Here is a 20,903-nt window from a genome sequence, read left to right as displayed (position 1 = left end):
GCGCCTAGGAAGAATTTGACTGGCCCCACTGGGGTAGCGGTTCGGGTGTGGGGTAGTGCGACCGCGGCCACAGGGTGGTCGGACAAGCTAACTAAAGCCACCCCCCTGTATGCGGCGGAAAGACTGGGCAGTCTTTGGACGATGAAGGGATTCAACAAATGGGACCTCATTGGCATTAGTAAGGTCGGAGATCTTTGGTTCAAGAACAGAATCAAGACTTTCGACGAACTCAAACGGGAATATACATTGAGTGATAGGGAACACTTCCGTTATATCCAGATCCGCCATGCTCTTGAATCGGTCTTCCCAGCCGGAGCTACTATTCCAGAGTCCTCTCCCCTGGAAGATAGAGTGCTTGACGGGTATGTCCCCGATAGCACTATTTCTCTCATATATAAAAAACGTATCAATGACCGCTCGGATCTCCTTGTACAGCTTCGCGGGGCTTCGACCAGCGATGGATTGGAGTTGGACGATGAAGACTGGCAGGCCGCGATATCCTCCCCCAAAGAGGTCGCGATTCCGGCGCGTCTCCGGCTGGTGCAACTGAAGATCTTGCACCGTGTCTATGTCACGGGTCCACTCCTGATGTGTATGGGTTATTCTGTGGATGTGTTGTGTAGGCTGCGGTTGCGGGATGCTTGCTACTTTTCTTCACATTATATGGGAATGTCCAGATGTTGAGCTGTTTTGGAATCGAGTGCATGCCGTTATGGAAGAGGTGACGGGGGTTGCATTATTGCCAGAGGCCAGGCGCTGTCTGTTAAACATCTGGGAGCCGAATGATTACAGTGTTGCTCAGACTCAATGGGCCACCCTCGGCAACATGATAGCGAAAAGGGACATAGCCCAACTATGGGGATCTTCAAGGACACCTTCAGTTTCAACATGGGAAGAAAACATAGATTGGTGCATGTTCAGAGAAAAAACTGTATATGTTGCCCGTGGCAGACCCAAGAAGTGGGGAGGATATGGGGCCAATGGAATTCGTATCGTGGAGAGATTTGCACCCCCCCCCCTTTCGTAGAAGTCTCTGACATTCCTCTATCCCCGTGACCGTGCATTCCAAGTTCTCTGCTTTTTAATGTGTATGATTTGTTTGCCTACTCTCGGTCCCCTTCCCTCTCCGAGATCCTTTATCCTTCAATATATTAGCCCCTTTAGCTGGGTTGCTCCCCCTACTGTTGGAGACAGCCACTAAAATGTATAGCTCTACGCCTCGAAAAATTTATTTTGTTTGAGTGTGGGTTTATAAAATACAAAATGTGAAACCTTTCGTATATCCTCCTGCCAGGTATCGCTGCCGGGCCCAAGGGCTGTCGGCTGATGAGCTTTGTAACACTTTCAATTTGGTATTTATTGCTACTGGCTGGCCTCTGTGGTTGTAGGTCTGTATTTGTAATGCTTTTCTTGCAATAAAGGTTTTCCAAAAAAAAAAAAAAAAAAAAGACTCAGTTCCGAATGTGTGACTTAGTTGACCGCAGTGTAGGCCAGAGGCAGAGGTCAACGCGGGTCAACCGCTGTCCAGCCATCCTCTCCTGGATCTCTAACACATGGATTTGTGGCTGACTCAGTTAGTCGCACCAGAGTTGAGAGGGTGTTTAGCCAGCGACGATGCGTGTCCTGCTTGGTACGGACTGTATTGGATTGGTGTGAGACCTGCAGTGCCGCAGTGTAGGCAGAAGACAGCAAGGGCCCACAGACACGTGTGGTTGGAATGCTATGCATGGAGTGCATGGCACATCGATGTGGGAATGGTGATTTAAACACAGCCATAGTAAAATGTCCTCTGCCCTTGTGTAATCAAGACTCAGTTCCAAATGTGTGACCTACATGTCTGCTGTGTCAGCCGGTGGAGTATGTCAGTGAGAAAGGAGTACTGCGGCCCTGGCTCGTGGAGGCCATGATAGTCTGAGGAGACTGCCAGAGTCGCGGGCCTCCGGCGTGGAGCTTGTACCGGCACATGGTGGGCCCTCTTCGACACACGCTGCTATCATCAGGTGGCCATTGTGGCCGGGGTGCGCAGGGGAGGGCAAGATTGTTGAGGGGACCAGCGGCACGGTGTGCATCAGGATCGCAGCCAACACCACTCAGGGTGTCGGCCTCGTGGTGGGGTAAGAGGTGCCTCCCTGGTAGAGACGTTGGGCATTCCAGAAGAGAACCACGCCCAGAGATACGTTCTTTTTATTCACACCACAATGCTGGCCTGGCGTATGCCGGGCCAGTCCACTCCGCACACACTTACAGGGAGAAAGTCAGAAGCTACATTTCCGTGATCTCCCACACTAGCTGGGGTGACATGGTTGCGTCCACTGTCCACTTCATTCCATGCACCAACGGTGTACGTAGACATGGACATGTGCGTGGTGGGCATACTGCTGTCGGTTACATCACATCCACGCCACGCTTGGCATAATGTACATTCTCATTCATGGGTCACTTGCCTCCTTTACACATGCCTGGTCCCCACCTCTCCCCACAATCTTCTATTTTGTGGCTGAGGTGACATGCCGTTGATGGGTTCTGTACATCGCTCGCTCAGGTTCCTACAGTAAGTCGCACTGTCGTGTCTGGTGGGTGAGCATGTTGTTTGGCATGTTGTATGTGACTTTGTGACGTGTGCAATCCCAGAGTTGTGAGTTGCATGATGGTGGATTTGAGGTGTGTGTTGTGTTCATTTGGTACTTACCCACGAGCAGTGCATTTCAGTAGGTGCCAGCCTGGAAGCGCTGGTTGATGATGGACTGTCAGAAGATTTAGGAATCATGCGCACTGCCTGGGTAGTTGGTGAAGAGTCCCCGGTGGTCCACTATTGCCTGCACATTAATGGAATGCAAAGACCACTATTATTTTGCACCCCTATCTTATATGGGTGGGATGAATAGATTGGATTACATCCCACCCGAACCCTTAAGTTTTCTTTTCTCAAACCTAGATCTGGTAACTGTGATAAGTAAGGGAAAACACAACCCTGGCCAAGTGAAGGTAAAGAGAAGCTAATAGATGGTTTCTTCTCTAAATATAATAAATCACATTTTTGCGACAACATAGCAGCAGATTCTCTCAATACTCGTTTGCCTGGGAAAGTGAGGCAGGTTGTGACTGTACCACTAGTGGTCTGCAACACGCCTTGAACATTTTTGAGGGTTTCTATGTCGATTGTGGGCTTGAAGTAAACGTAGCTAAAACAAAGCTCATGGTATTTAACCCTCATGCTAGCTTTAAAGGGAATTTCTTCATGGATGGCCAACGAGTGGAAATGGTTTTGGACTTCGTTTACCTGGGTATCCACATAGCTAAGGGCGTAAAATGGGGGAAGCACACTGAAATGGCAGCCCTTAAACTCCGCCAAAATGCTGGGGCTATAAGTGCTGAACATGAGAAATCGCTGACTAAACCGATTTCGCCAGCTCTCCAGGTGTACGAGGCCAAAGCTCTTGGCGCGGCACTTTACGGCGCCGAACTATGGGACTATGACAACTTGGCCCCTTTAACGCTTGTTGAAAACAAATTCCTGCGAAACCTTATTAGCCTCCCTAAAAGTACACCCATAAAGCCACTACACTATGATCTAGTTAGGAAAGCCATATCTGATATGGCTAGGCTATGACCAATTTTATATTGGCAACGCATCTGGGTTACCCCGGAACTTATGCGAGGGGCTTCATGGATGTAATTAAAATGGATAAATTCCACAAGATAGGCTGGTTAAAGGATTTGCGTAGATCACTGGAAAAAATGGGCATGAAGGGATTATGGGAGAATCCAGAGCTGGCCCAATTCCCGACTAAAGACACCATAAAAACAAGGTATTGGGAAATGGTAGCACACCGAGACTGAAATGATGCAGATACCATCTCTCTGGAAGGTCGCTTCTTAGAAGCGAAGGTCTCCCCGTCCTTGAAGCCTTATTGGGACATTATAGCTAGTCCCCAGGACAGGAAACTTTATTTCCAGCTTAGAGTGGGGTCGCTCCCAATTAGATCGCTAACAGGAAGATGGGCACAATATCTGCCCAGCTTGTAATAATGGCATTGAGTCCATTGCCCACCTTCTTTTTGTTTGTGGGGTATATTCAACACCCCGTCGTGTCTGGCTAAAGGCAATGTGTAAATTGCTTGGCACGAGAGAGCGCAAGGTGGCTTTAAGAATAATCTGTACTAGCACCCAGCCGGTTGTATCTGTGGCAGTAGCAACATTCTTGGGATGGGCATGGGCTATCAGAAGGAAATTGATAGCATGATAGTAGGCTGGTTGAGATCAAGCCTTCACTTCTACGCCTTTGTGCTAGTTACAAGGAATGTTTTGACCACCTTGATGGGTCCTCATTGGTCGTATTATTATTTTTATTGTTTTTTTACCATTGGTTGTTTAATATTATTGAAGCCAAAATGCTTTATTCTTTTAAATTCCCAATATGTAATTACTGCTCCTTTTATGCAACATGGATAATAAGGAAATGTATTGGAGTTTGTAAATATATTTTATATCTTTTATCAAGAATGAAAACGGTTTTAAATGTTCTGTGCTTTTATGAGCTTTTACCTTGAATAAAGCTAATTTGACTGAACGTACCACTATTTGAATGGAGAGCCCCAAGAAGAACTGACGAGCCCTCAAGAGAGCCTGGCGCAGACACCCTACACCAGACAACATGACCACCCTCAAGCTCGACACCCGAAAACACCACCAACTGATCCACACCACCAAGAAAACCGCATTCAAGGAACAACTGGACAACAACGCACACAACAGCAAGGAACTCTTCAACATCGTCAAAGAGCTCTCCAACCCCAACGCCGGAAACAACGACATCACCCCATCACAAGACCTCTGCAACTCCCTCGCCTCCTACTTCCACAACAAGATCGCAGACATACACAACAGCTTCATCACACAGCCAACGCACCCCACGACCGCACCTGCACCCCCCATCACCACCCTCCATGCCTGGACCCCGATCAACACCGAAGAAACCCGAAGCACGATGAACTCCATCCACTCCGGATCTCCAACCGACCCCTGCCCTCACTACGTCTTCAACAAGGCCGACGCTGTCATCGCACCCCACCTACGGGACATCATCAACTCCTCCTTCGACACCGCTACCTTCCCGGAGAGCTGGAAGCACGCCTAACTCAGCGCTCTACTGAAGAAACCATCAGCGGACCCCACCGAACTCAAAACCACCGCCCCATCTCGCTCCTCCCGTTCCCGGCCAAAGTCATCGAGAAGACCGTCAACAAGCAGATGGCCGCCTTCCTCGAGACGAACGGATCCCTCGACTTCTCGCAGTCTGGCTTCCGGGCCAAACACAGCACCGAGATCGCCCTCATCGCAGCCACCGATAACATCCGAGCACTGCTCGGCAACGGGGAAACTGCGGCCCTCATCCTCCTGGACCTCTCCGCGGCATTCGACACTGTTTGCCACCGCACCCTAGTGCAGCGCCTCAGCAATGTCGGAATCCAATAGAAAGCACTAGAATGGATCATCTCCTTCCTCGCCGGAAGAACACAGAGAGTCCGCCTCCCCCCGTTCAGATCAGAAGCCACCGAAGTCATCTGCGGCGTTCCTCAAGGCTCCTCGCTCAGCCCCACCCTCTTCAATGTCTACATGAGCCCCCTTGCGGCCATCGCACGCCAACACAACCTCAACATCATCTCCTACGCCGAAGACACCCAGCTGATCCTCTCCCTCACCAACGACCCCGCCACCGCCAGAGCCAACCTGCACGAAGGGATGACAGATTTAGCTGAGTGGATGATGAACAGCCGCCTGAAACTGAACTCAGACAAGACGGAAGTCCTCATCCTGGGCTCCTCGCCCTCCGCCTGGGACAACTCCTGGTGGCCCCCCGCCCTGGGCAGCGTACCCAAACCAACGGACCATGCACGCAACCTGGGCTTCATCCTGGACTCCTCCCTCTCCATGACCAGACAAGTTAATGCCGTCTCCTCGTCGTGCTTCAACATCCTGCGCATGCTACGTAAGATCTTCCGGTGGATCCCCACCGAGACCAGGAAGACGAGAAGTAAAGATGAAGGGTATCCGGCAATACCCTTCATCTTTACTTCTCTGCACACCGCCGCTCGTGATCAGAACAAAAGACATTACCCGCCTTTTTCATCAATACGAGTATCGTACCCTTCAGTCCATTACTTTTTGTGCGGACACGCTATCATTTATGTAACCCGACCAGGACCGGGTTGGAAGTATCACTGGTCCCCGATACAACAATATATCACACCCTAACAGCCCTGAAGAGTCATTGTTTGCATTGTTTTCCTGTTTTCACGATGATGTTGATTATCATTATATTGATAGTATGTTTCATAATTTTCTGTTTCGTTGCATACAGATCTACCACCTCTTCGTGTTCATCTGTAAACACAGCTGATTAGAAGTTATGGAATTCTTGATCTGAGGTTCCTGCTTTGTTGAGCTTGATTATAGATAGTAGAAATGCAGGTCCAATGTTAGGGTATGCAACAAACAGCCTGTGTAGTCTATTTAGGGCGACCTTTCTATAAGCGAAGGACTTGTCTGTTGGTGGTATTCTGGGATTGTTGAATGTTTTTGTTAAGATGCTTTAAAAAGGCCCATGTAGAGTCAGACGACATGGGCTAAAAGCAACAGCGCTATGGCTGTTGAGTTCTGGGGCCCAATATGGATAGCCCAAGTAATGACAATCCATTGTAGTGTTTTCATAGTGTTAATGTCGCTTTTCATCATGTTGTTTAGCTGCTTTTTCAATGAGAGGTTAAATTCTTTTTTTTTACTTCTTTAGATGTATTGGGAGGAGATCCCTTCTCTTTTAGGGCAGGTTGAGGTTGGACCATGGTTTTTCCAAGTTCCATACGTTAGCCTTTAAGCTTTAGAAGGGTTTAGTTTCAAGTGATGTTGCAGAATACAGTTGTCAACTGACTGCAGGTATTCAATACGTTTAGATTTTCCAGTCTGATGATGTATTCAATTTAAGAATAGTCTCAGCATTGTTGTAGCTTCAAGAGGTAAGCATAAATGAATTGATAATCTTAGAGAGTGGTACCAGATAAACGCTGAAGAGAAATGCAATTGTTGAGCATTGAGCAACACCAAACTTTTCTGAGAAAGTCACTGATATGGAATGGGCTGGACATCACCTTGTAACATAGATAAAATCCATTCCATCAGCATTACATCTGGCACAACTTGAGGGCATGCCCGGGTAAATGATACTCAACTTTGCAGGGCGTCATGCACATCATATGGACATAGTTGAATTGAATTTGCACTTTTCACACCCTGGAATGCTGCCACCCATTGTTTGTCTTCTCGTCCCATTGACATCTGTAAGTGAAAGGAAGGGACCATAATTCATGGAGAAAGAAACTTCCCAGGGGCTTAAAGAGACCTATCGAAAAATGTTGCAAACATAATTTACATTGAAACAAAGAAAATGGGAGAGATATTACCCCATGAATTAACCAAACAGCCAAGTCATTTTCCGCCACTGAGAATGGCAAGGGCTCCAACTGTTCAATATGTAATAGTGTGTATGTAGCATATTTCATGGACATAAATTCCTATCAGTCATATTAAAAGGTGAAAACAAAGCTGAAACATTTAAGTAATCCCAAGGGACTTTCCCTATTTTGAGAGTTTGTAACGTCCATGCAAACTCCATCACTGATCTTATTTCATTTTCACCATGATACAACACAGATACTTCATTCTGTTGTAGGGATTCTGCACATACACAGAACTATGTGCAGGAAAACAGGAGCTCGGTGTATAGGGGCGTACCTTCCTACCACTTTAGTGCCCAAAATCCCAGGACCAACTAGCTATAGCGTCTCATTCGTTCTCCGACAAAATCACCAAGCTACAAATGATTAGACAACCCAGAACACAACACTTCCGACTCTCTCAGGAATCGCGGTAGCAATAGAATACCCTTTTGCTCACTCACTTGTACTTGTACACAATAAGGATAGTCAGAGTCACTGTATAGTTCAAAATGTTTATTTTAGCCCTTGTGCTCTATAATGCATTATATGAGCCACTACCAGCAGCAAAATGCATAAACTTAGCACAGTTAGCATTGTTACAATACCATAGAATATGAAGGGGGAAGTCATTATACATAGACAGTGGAAAAAGAACTGTAAGGACTAACCCCCCTCCCCTTGGTAAATTGAGGTTTATTATACAAAGGAAGATCTCTGGGAATTGTTAGCAGACCCCATACCTTAGAGACTAGATGGTACATCATAGGAACAGCATAGCTCTTCTCCAAGGAAAGGTTTCCCTCCAAGTGTGTGTGAACAACATGCATCCCGTAAAATCAAAGCACAAGCTCTCTAGCAGTGCAGCTGTGTGTAGCAAGTTTTGTCTAGGTAATAGGGACTGACCAGAACAGAATAACAAAGGGCATGTTTTTCGACCTTGCACATAGTGTTCAGAGTAAACTCCTGAACAGCAGAGAACACAGAAAGCAGACTGTTCTCATGTGTAAGGCACAAACAAAGTATTACAAACTAAAGTCATGTAGTAATGTGCGCAAAAGCAGCATCATAGCAGCAGAGCTATGCTAAGTTAGCAATGTCGAGAATTACCCTAAGGGCCACATAACAGCATATCCATTATAGAGTGAAGTGAGAAGAAGGGTTAAACAGTAGAATCGTGTGAAACTGTTAGGGGATTATAAGGAGAAGTGGATTATTGTTGTCATAAAATAGTCTATCTCCTGTAAGGTGGACTTTACTACTGGTGAATGTGTTATGGTTGCGGGTAGAAAGTCACTAGTGAAGGGGTTTGAACTTTTAAAGGGCCCAATATGCAAAGATAGCTTTGGTCATACATGTATGTTTATGGCCAAAAATACCTAATTTACACCTGCTAGAAATTCATAGTTAGCATGTCTCCCTTCCACACATTATGTACCTAGGTACTGTGAAGTTCAAGGCACATTTAGCAGGTGACTTTATGATAGAATTAGTCTTTTTAATGATATCAAAAAGGTTTATCTGACATGTAGCTTTTGTAACTCTCGCCTATAGGGGCATCCCAGATACCATTTGTCTAAAATCTCTCCTGTGGGTAAGCAAGGTCACCATGCAGCCCAAGTGAAACATCCGGCTTCCATGCAACTTGAGCAATTTCTCCACAACACTACTGTTGTGCTTCAACTCAAATCACATATATATCGAATTCTGGACTTGCATATGGGCTAATGTATGTTTATTTCCACCTTGTAATTGAATGAACAAGTAACACCCCACCTCACAAAGACGTGTAAGAATAGATAGCAAACATGAGAGATCCGGGACCATCCTTCATCGAAGCTTCCTCTTTCTATTGAGCACTCATAACGATTATAATTATATTTAGAGGCACTTGAAATAGGATTTGGCAAAGGCTACCTCTGCTGCTGGAGATGCTAGGTATGTAACGATCACCTGAAAAGCACAATTATCCTTCTAGGCTGCAGTTGTTTGTGCAGATTGGCTCCTAGTACACCAACCAGCATTTGTGATACAACATTTATATGCATCCCCAGCCTTATCCTATCTTAACTTTCCCTATGTTCAATATTTTCCCTAAGTGAGTAAGCTTCCTTAGGCTAAGAGACCAAACATATAGGTTCATGACCAATGTTGTTCTTGTTATCGTGGAAAAATTACATTCTAGCTCTTAGTGTCTCGTTTAACTAATTGGCTCTTTCATGTGGCTACAATCATTCTGTTATCTGAGTTTAGTAAAGGCCCACATTTGGTAATGGTAAGTAGAATAATTGTGTCTTACTTTTGGCTACAACAATAGTAATACATGGGATTCCGTTTAACTGAGAGATACGTTCCGCACTAAATACCTCCAAAGGTATAGACAGCGTATTGAATTCTTGATTAATCTGTTGTAGAATGTCCCTGGACTCAAAGAAAGCTTTTCAAATGGAAACATTTGAGATGAGTTAGGAAGTGGGTGGTAATGGATTCTACATGAAGGGCCTATAAATATATTCTCATCCCTCAATCTAGTTTTTACTCAAAATGTTCCATAGAAGAGCATGCGTTTTAAATTACCAATAATTAACTAAGTACTGCTACGTCCACAACTGTATTTGTTCTATTTCAGTGTAATTATTCGTCTTAAGTTCGTACCTATACCTTTCTATTTTATGTTACTCCCCCAAAGATACCTTCGAACCTCTTAGGATCCTTCTGTTGAGTGGAATCGCCACAAAAATCGTTAAAGGGAACAAAAAAAATGTGACATTTGTGTGTTTTCTATTCGGCAGTGATTTATCATGGAACTATTTGTCTTCTTTTCCTGATACTGGTCTTCGTGGCTTAACCCACTTGAGGCTAACTGGAAATTATGAACTCCAAAAGTTGATCCCTGCTGAGCACTTTCCAAAACTCAAGTAAGTGAAAACCTCAAATACTTTCTTAATCAGGAGTGGGTTTCCCACAGTAATGTCAAATACACTCATCTTTTACTGATAGTATAACTAATGACTGAAATGTAGAATCTATATCTACTTGCAATAATTGTTTTTTCGGGGGTGCGCAAGTCTGAAGTGTTTTCTAAAACATTCCTTATTTGTATTTAGTGCAGGCAATTTTAGTTTTTCACAGCTCATGTGTTCAACAACAAAAACATACACGGAGAACCATATTCATCGTCAGGCATTGGTTGCTTGAGCCAGCTCCTTTTAGCCATTGTTGTTTAAGAAAGTGTGATCCGTATTGTGGCTATTAGGAGTAGTTTGCCTGCCTAAAAAGTACTTCTCATTGCAGCGTGGACGATGAAGCGAAGTGTCAATGTACTGCATTGCAGGTGTGCTGATGCTCTTAAGTGTTTCCAAACTGCTACTAATGTAATACCTCTGGTGATTTTGAACCTTATTCATATTATGCTTCTATATGTCATTTTACTCAGAAATGTGATATTACAAGACTTCTTACTTTCCACCAAGTGTGTACCTGAATCGATTTCACACCTAGATATGATTTGTACTCCTATATGTTTGCTACATTCGTGCCTATGTCGCAGCAAGGTGATTTTGCAGGTAACTGTGCAGTCAACAAATGTGATGCCATATTGAAGCAAGCTGACGTATTGCTGCATTTTCTCTTAATACTGAGTGATTTTGCACCTAAATGTGGTATTACACACCTGCTGACTTTGCTCCAAGGGTGATTTGGCTCTAAATGTATATCTGTTTCTCCATGGCCTTGATTAAGAGGGCCTCGATACGTTACAACATACGTGCAAACTCTAACAGTTGGATGTTCTCCCTAATAATCTTTACCAGTGCGAATCTGCCTTAATATATAGCAAAGAAAAACGAAACAAGCCTGTAAAATGCCAGGATGTGCGGATATTGGTGCAATAAATACCAACATCTGCATATTCTGCCCTGTATTCATAGGAGAATCGTGTAACTAGTGTTAATTCATTGTTCTCAGAATGTTATTTACCGTGTGCCATAAATAACATGTCAATACAAGTGTGTATGCCTTCCATGTTGTTACAGCAAAGGTGATTTTACACCGGAATGGGCTTTTGCATTTAATTATTTTAACACTCTTGCTGCTGTTGTATTAAGGGAAATTTTGCATCTAAATTTGATTTTGTACCTAAATGTGAGTTGTGCTCATTCAGGCGTTCACACTTTGTCAGTGTTACACCAAAGCTAATTCTGTACCTAAAAGTAATTTTACACCTTAAGGTGATTTGTGCTGCTAAAAGTGCTCCTCTACGCCTTCTTCTGATGTTTTAAAGGTAATTGTACACAATAATGTGGTTTGCACATAAATGTGATCATGCTCCTCAGAGTTTACTATAATACACTTTACTTTGCACCAAAAGTGATTATGTACATCGTTATAAGACATTGGGTTAATGATTTATTGGGGTAGAGAACCCTGCTCAAGAAACAACCGCAATCCTTGTCCAGGTAAACCACAAACGTTACTAAATTAACCTGTGCTTAACCCTTTGGTAGCTTGACATAAAAGCAGTAAGGCTTAACATAAAGTCACTGTGTAAATTATTTATGCACGGCACAAACAGTAATAAAATGAAAACCCAACATGATAAAAATCCCAAGCCAATTTACAAAAAAAGAGAACAATTTAGTGAATAACATGAGACCAAAACATACATCCAATCAGTGGAACTGGAGATATGCAATTTTAAAGTTTTAGGCATGCATGGCTCCTCAAAGTACAAAGCACCGCTCAGTCATCTGGTTGTTCTAGACTGGGGGAAAGTTCAGACCGGCCTCGAGGAAGGACGGGCTGGATAGGGACTAGGTAAGTCTATCTGAAAAAGTTACCTTTTCAAAGACTGGCACAAAGAGTCTGGACCTTCAGGACTTCTCCTTTTCTTGCAAAGGAGTGTTCTCTGATGCCCACTAAAGGACCAGGACCAGGGGTGGTTTTTCTTGGGGACCATGGACTCACTCTAGCCAGCAGGGCTCAGGGAGGTCCTATTGCAGCAGGTCAGATGGACAGTTGCAGGGAGACCTCTGGAGCTTGCTGTGTCATTTAGCTCGGAACAGGAGGTCAGCTAGCTGACCTTTGGAGTCACTCAGGTAACGTGGGATGAAGGGAGGAGGTCTGGTCGTCCTCTGCAGAGAGCAGGGCATGTATTAAGCAGCAGTATAGTCTTCTAGGGAAGAAGGCAAGCCTCAAGCAGCAGGGAAGTCCTCTGTGGAACAAGACGGTCCTCAGACAGCAGGACAGTCCCATGGGAAACAAGTCAGTCCTTCTTTTGTACAATCCACAGGCCCAGGAGTGTGTTGAAGAGGTGGTTCAATATTTAAACTTGGTACCAGTCATTGAAGTGGGCGGTTACACTTTGGCTATCCCCACATCTCGTTCTGGAAAGTTCTTCCCTTCCCCTGCAGCAGTGCCAAGAAGTCATAGTTGACAACAGACTAGTGTCAGGTTCCTTTGTGTGTGTGCTGGAGACAGCCCTTTGAAATGAAAGTGGGGAAGGGAACAGTTATGCCCCATCTGTCCTGACACTTAGGCCTCTTTTGTCGTACTGTCTGCAGGATTATGCAAATGTCAACTGCCAAGCTATTCAGTTATGTGACCCAGGATGCAAGTAAGATACACCAAATGATTAGGACAACAAAATGATATTTTTATAATACGACTTTACCACTAAAGAGGATTTTAACCCCAAACATGACTTTCCTATTTGTTTCCAATCAAAAGGTAGCACTTATTAAATGTATTAGAGTAACCCAATGTTATGCAATGGGAGAGGTAGGCATTACAGTATTGAAAAACAAAATTAAGAGTTTTTCACTACTAGGACATGTAAAACCTGAACCCACATGCCCTACTTTTTAAATACAGTGCACCTTGCCTGCCCTAAGGGCCTTTAAAGGTGACTTATATGTAATACAAAGGAAGGTTTAGACCTGGCAAAAGCTTTTTTTGCCAGGTCGAACTGGCAGTTGTAAAATTGCACTCCAGGCTGCAATGACAGGGCAGAGACATGTTTTAAAGGGCTACATAAGTGGGTGGCGCAATGAGTAGTGCAGACCGACTAGTAGCATATAATTTAGAGCCCCTGGGTACATGTAGTACCACATACTAGGGATTAAGTGCCAAGGAGGTGTAAACCAACTATGCCTTCTTTTAGGCAGAAAGCACAAGCGCTCTAGAAATGGTTAGAAGTGTAAGTGCACAGACTCTTAGTGCCAACAAAAACGAAATTCAGAAAACAGGAGTGGTGAAGCAAAAATATTTGGGGGCCAAGTCCATAGCGATGTCCAATAAATACAATTAGTGTTCCCAAAGTTTTGTGCTTACATGTTGCTGCTGCATCAAAGGTGATTGTGCGCTTCAGTATTCCGTCAATCAAATATATTCACAACTTCTACAGTTATGGAGCGTTCTCACTATCATATTTAGTGCACCAAATGATGTTGTACTTAAATGTGACACCACACTCTTACAGGTGTTGTAGAAAAGGTGATTTTGCACCTTACTTTTCCTGTGTCTAAATGCGGTTTTTGATTCTTATTTTCATTTTGCACCTAAAGGTATTTCCACACTCCTGCTGATGTGGCACGAGGTGTGATTGGCAATTACAAGTGATTTTACTTGTTATCCTCTTAAATACTATATGGACTCTTGAACGTGTTTCCACAATCACAATGATTTTACATCTAAATGTGATTTTGCTTCTAAATGGGAAATCTCTACCCTGCTTCCACTGCACCCAGGATGATTTTGCACTTATGAGTGATTTGTGCTCCGAGGGGTTCTTCATCTGTATGCTGATGTTGCACCAGGGATGATTTTGCACCTCACTGCTCTCAACCCAACACAGTCACCCTAATGCGAAACTTTTATACCAAATGTGGCATTATGCTATCACTTTTATTCTCTGCTCTAAGTGATATCCTATGAGTGCATGTTGTAGCTGTTCCATAATGAATCTGCTTCTCAATCCTTGCCGTAGGCGCACTGGAGGTGGCCCTGCCAGAGACACTCTTTCTGTGGAACAGTCTCCCACCTATTGTCTGCCCTCTTAAGATTGACATCCTCTCTATCAGCAGTTCCAAATGCTCTGTCCATACGTTCTACAAACCCCTGGGGGTAATCGCTCTTTCATTGAACAGATCATGGAGGTTATCGCCTCCAACAATGACGATCACACCAGCCAGATCTTCAACATCCATTGGAACAACATCAATGAACCACTTGTGAATTGCTTCCTCCAAGACCTCAACCTCATTCAAGAGTGCAACGGTCCGACCCATGAGAAAGGTGCTACCCTTGACCTAATCATAGCTATCAAAAACTCCCTACATGTTGACTTTATTCTTCCTTGAGACTGGACAGACCACCATTAAATGACCTTCTCCCTGAATATAAAAGCAGTTATGTCTAAGGGCCATCCTAAGAAAGCCAAACACTGAACCCGTGACACCTGTAACATTAACTCACTCTCTATATCTACTGCATGCAGTGAAACCCTGCTCCCACCTTGACAAAAGGCCAAGACCTCACTGATTAGTACTTCAACTCTATCATCATGGATACCTTAGCAACTAAAAAGAATCCCATCAAAACAATCCAACCCCTGGTTCAAGTGTGATCTTAACAAAGAACAGCGGCTCCTTAGCCTGCTGAAAGAGCATGGAGACACCTCCCCTCCTTAGATAACCTCATTTTCCTTCATCAAAGACACAACGCCTGCAATAGACACATTAGAACTAAAAAGCAGATTTTTTTCAAACGACTTGACACTTCTACAAATAGAGCTAAGAAACTGTTTGAATTAATTAGAAATCGAGCCACCTGCAAAAGCGATCCTGCTTCTTCCAACAACAAAACACCTCCTAAGTATTAAGCATTTGTGTCCTTTTTCCCCAGAGAAAACATTGTTATTCACCAACGACATCCAGACAGCACTCAGGGGTATATTCACAAGAACGTGTGATAACTACTGCAAGAGTAGCGTAACGCAACTTTTAACATCACAGCCCATCGTGGGAAAATAACCCAGTGTCAACGTGGTATTCACAACGAGGCGGAAGTATGTGATAGTCACCAGATAACGCGTCAAATGTCCGTGTGGAATTCAACACCATGCCGCAAAAATGCGAAACGCGAATGCAAGAAAACATGTGATGAGGCCAATCGCAGTACAAAAATCAGAGAAAACCAGCCACAGGCCTGCAAATCCCACATGTCTGGCTGGAAAATGGACTATAAAAGAAAGAAAGTAAGAAAGAAAAAAAATTCAAACTGCGTTGCAACATGGATGCACCCGGACCGAGTGCAGAGGACAGCCAAACTCCATAAGCCCCACGGAGGTACTGCCAGGAACCCCGTGTTCGGGGAAGGACAAGAGGAAGACAGGGTTCAGTCCAAAGGAAGACCAGATAATCGTCACGGAGGTGATAAACACTATCAACAACTGTTCGGCACCTCCACTGCGGCACTGGCAACCCAACCAGAAATATGGCAGGCCATCGTCACCAACTTTAATGCAGTCAGAGTGTCGAGGAGGGCACTGGAGGAGGTCAAGAGACACTGGCATGAAGTGCACAGCCAAACCAAGGAGAAGGTCTCCGCCAACAGGAAGGCAGCAAGGGCGACTGGAGGTGGGAGTCCTGCAACACAGGAGGAGATTGGGAGCTAGAGGAAATGGTGGCCACAATGGCAGTAATAGGGGGTCTCGACGCAGCATGATACGACCAAACCTAACAGCAACAGGGTGAGTAACGACCAGGGACGGGGGGACAGGGAGAGATGGGCACAATGGCACACATGCACTATAATGTGTAGCATACTGCACACCCACAATGATTGTGGAACATGTCACTGATAGCCTTGGCACACTGCAGCACACATAAAAACGCCAAGTAGGCCCCGTCCACAATTTGAACAAAGAGTCCCCCCTCCATATCACCAATATCACAACCGACCCATGCAAATGTGCTGATTCTAGCAAAGCTTCGGCTCGGTGAACCACACTGACTATGCAAGTGACACTGCATGCCCAATAGCATGGCAGCAGCCCAAAAACATGAGATGGCCCACGAATCGACATGGAGGTAGCCCAGTGCGGATCACATCCACAAAGGAGCAGGTTACACTCTGACATGTCCACGGGCACACACAACCCTTGCCGTACAATACATGCAGCAGACGAACAATGCACCTGGCCACAAAATCTGTCCAAGAGCACATATGACCCAAGTCAAAAACAAATCAGGCCCCAAAAAGCACACAATTCAAAGGCACTCCACTTCAAAGGAAGAAGGCTACACGAAATCAGAGCTGCAAGGGCAACTCCCCCACAATGCTACGCACACACATAGCAAACACAAAACATCAGCAATGACGGCAATGAGGTACAAAGTGCAACACCAACACCATAGGACATGGCTCACAACAGGTCCCGCACGTGCGTAGTAACTGTCCACTCACATCTGGCATTGCCTGACACTGTGTGATTATAATGCACGGGTACTACCACACATCCGTCAAGTAGTCGAAAAACACTCTGGCTGCCATCAAATAGCCAGCTCCACCAAAACAGTGCCAATGTGCATTGGCATGCAGTCTGAATGTAAACATCTGCAAATCCTCAACATACATGTGTAACTCTGTTAACCTGCATCTCCCCTTTCACATTGCAGAGGGACAAACAACACCTCCTGCAGGACACATCACACTTCACATCATTGATGATGAAGAGGACAACCTGCACATATGTCAAGATACCCTCCAACGGATAATGGACAGCCTCCACACCCCATCCCCAGGAGCAGGGCAAGCCAGCTGACCCGAGGTGAGCCCACCACCTGCACAAACTACACAGCAGGAAACACACACCACCACAGCTGTCTCCCAGCACCCCCCACCAACCAATACATGGAGTTCCAACAACATGTGTGGGGTTGCCAGGTGGAGTTGGCTTAACAGCTGCAGGTGGGTTTCGAACTCGTGGCAGCCAAACTCGCTGCCCTACGTGGGTGTCCGAGTCCCATCAGGGACCACATACAGTCCCTATCAGACACCCCCTGTACGCACCATGCTCCACCACAGACCTTGGCTGACATAGCTGGGGCCATGAATCGAATATAAGAACTGTCTGGTCAGAGAGGCACCAGCGGTTACAGCACAGAGTTGACACAGATGTGGAGGTCAATGGAGACCATGGAGCAGATGCAGGCTGGAAGTATGTCTGCCACTGCTGGACACCAGTGAGTAGTATCTGGGAACTTCAATGCCCTGCAGTAGTTCATCTTGCCATTGCTGCTACTGAGCCATTCCCAGATGACTGCAGCGGGAACATCGACACACACAGCTCCGACCCCTGATGTGTCCATGGCACACAGTGATGCTGCCCCATCACCTTCGCTATCTGTTGTGTCAGTGACACACAGTGATGCAGCCATCACCCCGCCACACACACCGGACACACCAGACACAGAAACCGTATCAGGGGAGTAAGAAGGGGATGGGAATTACTGTGTGAGGAAGGAAGCAGTAGGATCCATCCGCGCCATATGCCCTGTCCCTGCCTGGTTATGATCTATGCATCATGCCCTGGGAAATACCTCCTACTGACCCCCAGAACACTCTGCGACATTCACCCGGACCGCGACACGGACTCCTATTTCATCACTGCTGGCTAATTACACAGCAGTCCTACTGCGGACTGCACTCTCTCACTTCCTAATCACTTCACAATTGCCAAAGGTCTCTGATTGGCCCAAACTGGCCTTCCATGTGATGTGGGCTTGGATGGCCATGTACAGCTCCAGCTCCGTCAATCACCTGAATGTGAATAAAATGTTCTAAATCACACAGATGTGTCATTACTATATTCACTCATGTATGGTAGTATGGTTGATGTAGGGACAATGATTGCACATGAAGGTACACCATGGTAACTGACATCTATGCGCATGTGTATCCCTGAGACACATGGCAAATTGGATGACTGTGAAGGTAATTACTAGCTGTGTCCCCATTGCACATCAACAACAATCTCACGACTCCCCAACATAGGTCCACATTCATGTGTTGAATAGGGGTGTGTAGGAGTGACCAAATCTGCAGCAGGCCAGGAGTGGTCTCCTACATCACATGTGATAACAGAACTTCACTACGCATACCTACTTAAACACATCTGTCTGGACACATTCTGTCATGATATGACATTGCTCGATATGGTCAAAGGTTGAACACCATACTCACATTGCTGAAGTCATGTAAGTGCACATGTCGGCCAGCACCTATCCCAAAACAATGTCTGGCTCACAGAGGTTGAGCTTGCAAAAGGGACACACCCCCATTGCACATGCGTCAGTCAGTTCCTCCCTGTGTAGGGACGATGCTCATTGTGGCACACGAGTGGACAATCTAATCAACACACCTCCAGTAGGGTGGCATAGACTTTATTGACATGTGCGTGTCAGTACGGACAAGGCAATGGCCACAACAGGCAGGGACATGTTTAAGACACTTATACACCGCATGGGTAAATGTCGAGGCTCAGAAAATGTTGGTGCGAAAATGGACAACAATCATCACTGATGGCAACTCCCCACCCCACCTTGCCTTGCTGGATGAGTCATGTGTTGTTTGGCGTCTGCCCATTGCCCCGTGTGACGGGCATGACTCACTGCCCATGGTATCTATATAGTCGTACTAGATTGCCATGTGTATTCTCTCCCCTAGCAGTGTGTCCGAATTGGCAACGTTGCAAAACGACGTTGTGTTGCTCCGACCAAGGACCTGCATCACCTTGCACCTGTGTGTGTACACACGCGTTGTTCTGCGCACATGCATTCAGAGTCCAGACAATGGCAGAGGTGTCCACTGTTGTGGTGGGATATGTGAGCAATCCCCATGATGTAACAAGTTGTTGGGACCTGTGCTATGGGTAACAATCGGATGTGGCTGCAGGAACGCAGTTACTGGTCCATGAATGTGAGGGCAGCTTCATGGGCAATGTGTTCCAATATTACTTTGTTGTCGTGTTCCAGGAACACCAGGGTGAGCCAATCCATTAACTGGTCCGAGCAGGTGTGCTCAGCCCATGCTGTTTCACCAATCCGCAACACAGCCCAATAGGGGAGCGCCACGATGTGGTCACTGCACACGAGGAATTGTGCAATCTCCGATGCACAGCTGCCAATACATATGCAGTATGTCAAGGCATCCCATGCACAGCTGTCTCGGTTACACTCCTGTTCGTGATCCAACAGGAGGTGCAGACACAAGTCATAGTCCAATTTATCTACGGTTGTGTTGTATAGGCAGATTTCCATTGGACACTCAAATGTGCAAGTTTGGCAGTGGAACCAGGCTGGACGCAGGTGACGTAGGCAATGTGGAAGCTGAGCCGGTAACTGATACGCAGCACTGCCAGTGGCACTGCGCCCAGTAAATGCAGCATACGTGCATGGTAGTGTTCCAAGTGACGGGGTTGTGCATGTGCCCGGTATGGCCTGCCATTGTCTTGGTGCGTCTCGTGAAACCGGCACTCTTCTGAACTGCGGCAGTTGTGTGGAGGATATGCCACATCTCTGGGCAATGATTCGAATGTGTGTGCAACGTTGGGCTGAATGGGTTGCTGTTTCTGTGAGTGTCAAGGGCCTCCAATGCGGGGTCCCTCAGGCAGGGGCTTCTGTGTGTGGGGTGTGGATGAGTCGAACGGTTCATTTGCGCAATGCGTGGTGTGGGAGTAGTCCACATCTGCCATGGCATCTCTCTCAGGGTGTTCCAGGCATGTTCTGGACCAAGGTCAGAGGTGCAGGTGTCCGCCCACCTTCTGCATTGGAACAATGGAGCATTCATCCCTGATCTTTGTCTGACTACTACTTGCATTTTCGGAATGTGATGTGGCTTTGGAGCTGAGATTGGGACACAGTCTTGGGCTCATGGTGTACGGATGGCGATATACACACACACATGTTGGCATGTGGAGCCAGGTGCCCTGTGAGGCCTTGCGCTGCTTGTGCAATCTCACTCCGTCTCTCTCCCTCTCTTTCCTTTGTTGGGTGCATGTCACACCTTCTTCTCTTGGATTTCGTCTTCCAGGCTGTGTCCTATGGGTTGCCCAGTGAGGACCCACTAGGACACATTCGAATGGTTCTTTTGGCTTTTGTTTGTATGGTTTTTTGTGTTGGTGATTGCATTGCTGTATGACTGATTCTCATTTTTCTGGCCACACATGTATGTTGACTTTCCTGCTTGTTTGACATCAGGCAAAATATTTGTTTTAGGGATTCGTGGTGTTGGTGTGCAGTTTTTTTTGTCTGGGGTTGGGGGTGGGCCCGGGTGGGGTGTTGCGGGCCTGGGTGTGGTGTCGGTGGGTGTTGTGACCCTCTTGGGTGTACGTGCTGCATGTTCAGCTGCTTG

The 20,903-nt window shown here is 45.9% G+C and overlaps 1 protein-coding gene across 2 annotated transcripts in view; it reads left to right on the top strand.

Moving 5' to 3' along the window:
* The window catches only part of LGR5 (leucine rich repeat containing G protein-coupled receptor 5), a 743,377-nt gene that overhangs the window by 644,540 nt on the left and 77,934 nt on the right, over positions 1-20,903 (top strand). For both annotated transcript variants that reach the window (XM_086921836.1, XM_086921845.1), the window contains one exon: positions 10,283-10,408. In XM_086921836.1, coding sequence (XP_086777962.1) covers positions 10,283-10,408 — 126 coding nt within the window. The remainder of the gene's footprint in view (positions 1-10,282; positions 10,409-20,903) is intronic.

The sequence above is a fragment of the Lissotriton vulgaris genome, chromosome 1_1, assembly GCF_964263255.1.
Source record: "Lissotriton vulgaris chromosome 1_1, aLisVul1.2, whole genome shotgun sequence".
NCBI lineage: Eukaryota > Metazoa > Chordata > Amphibia > Caudata > Salamandridae > Lissotriton > Lissotriton vulgaris.
This window is presented reverse-complemented; position numbering and strand designations above follow the sequence as displayed.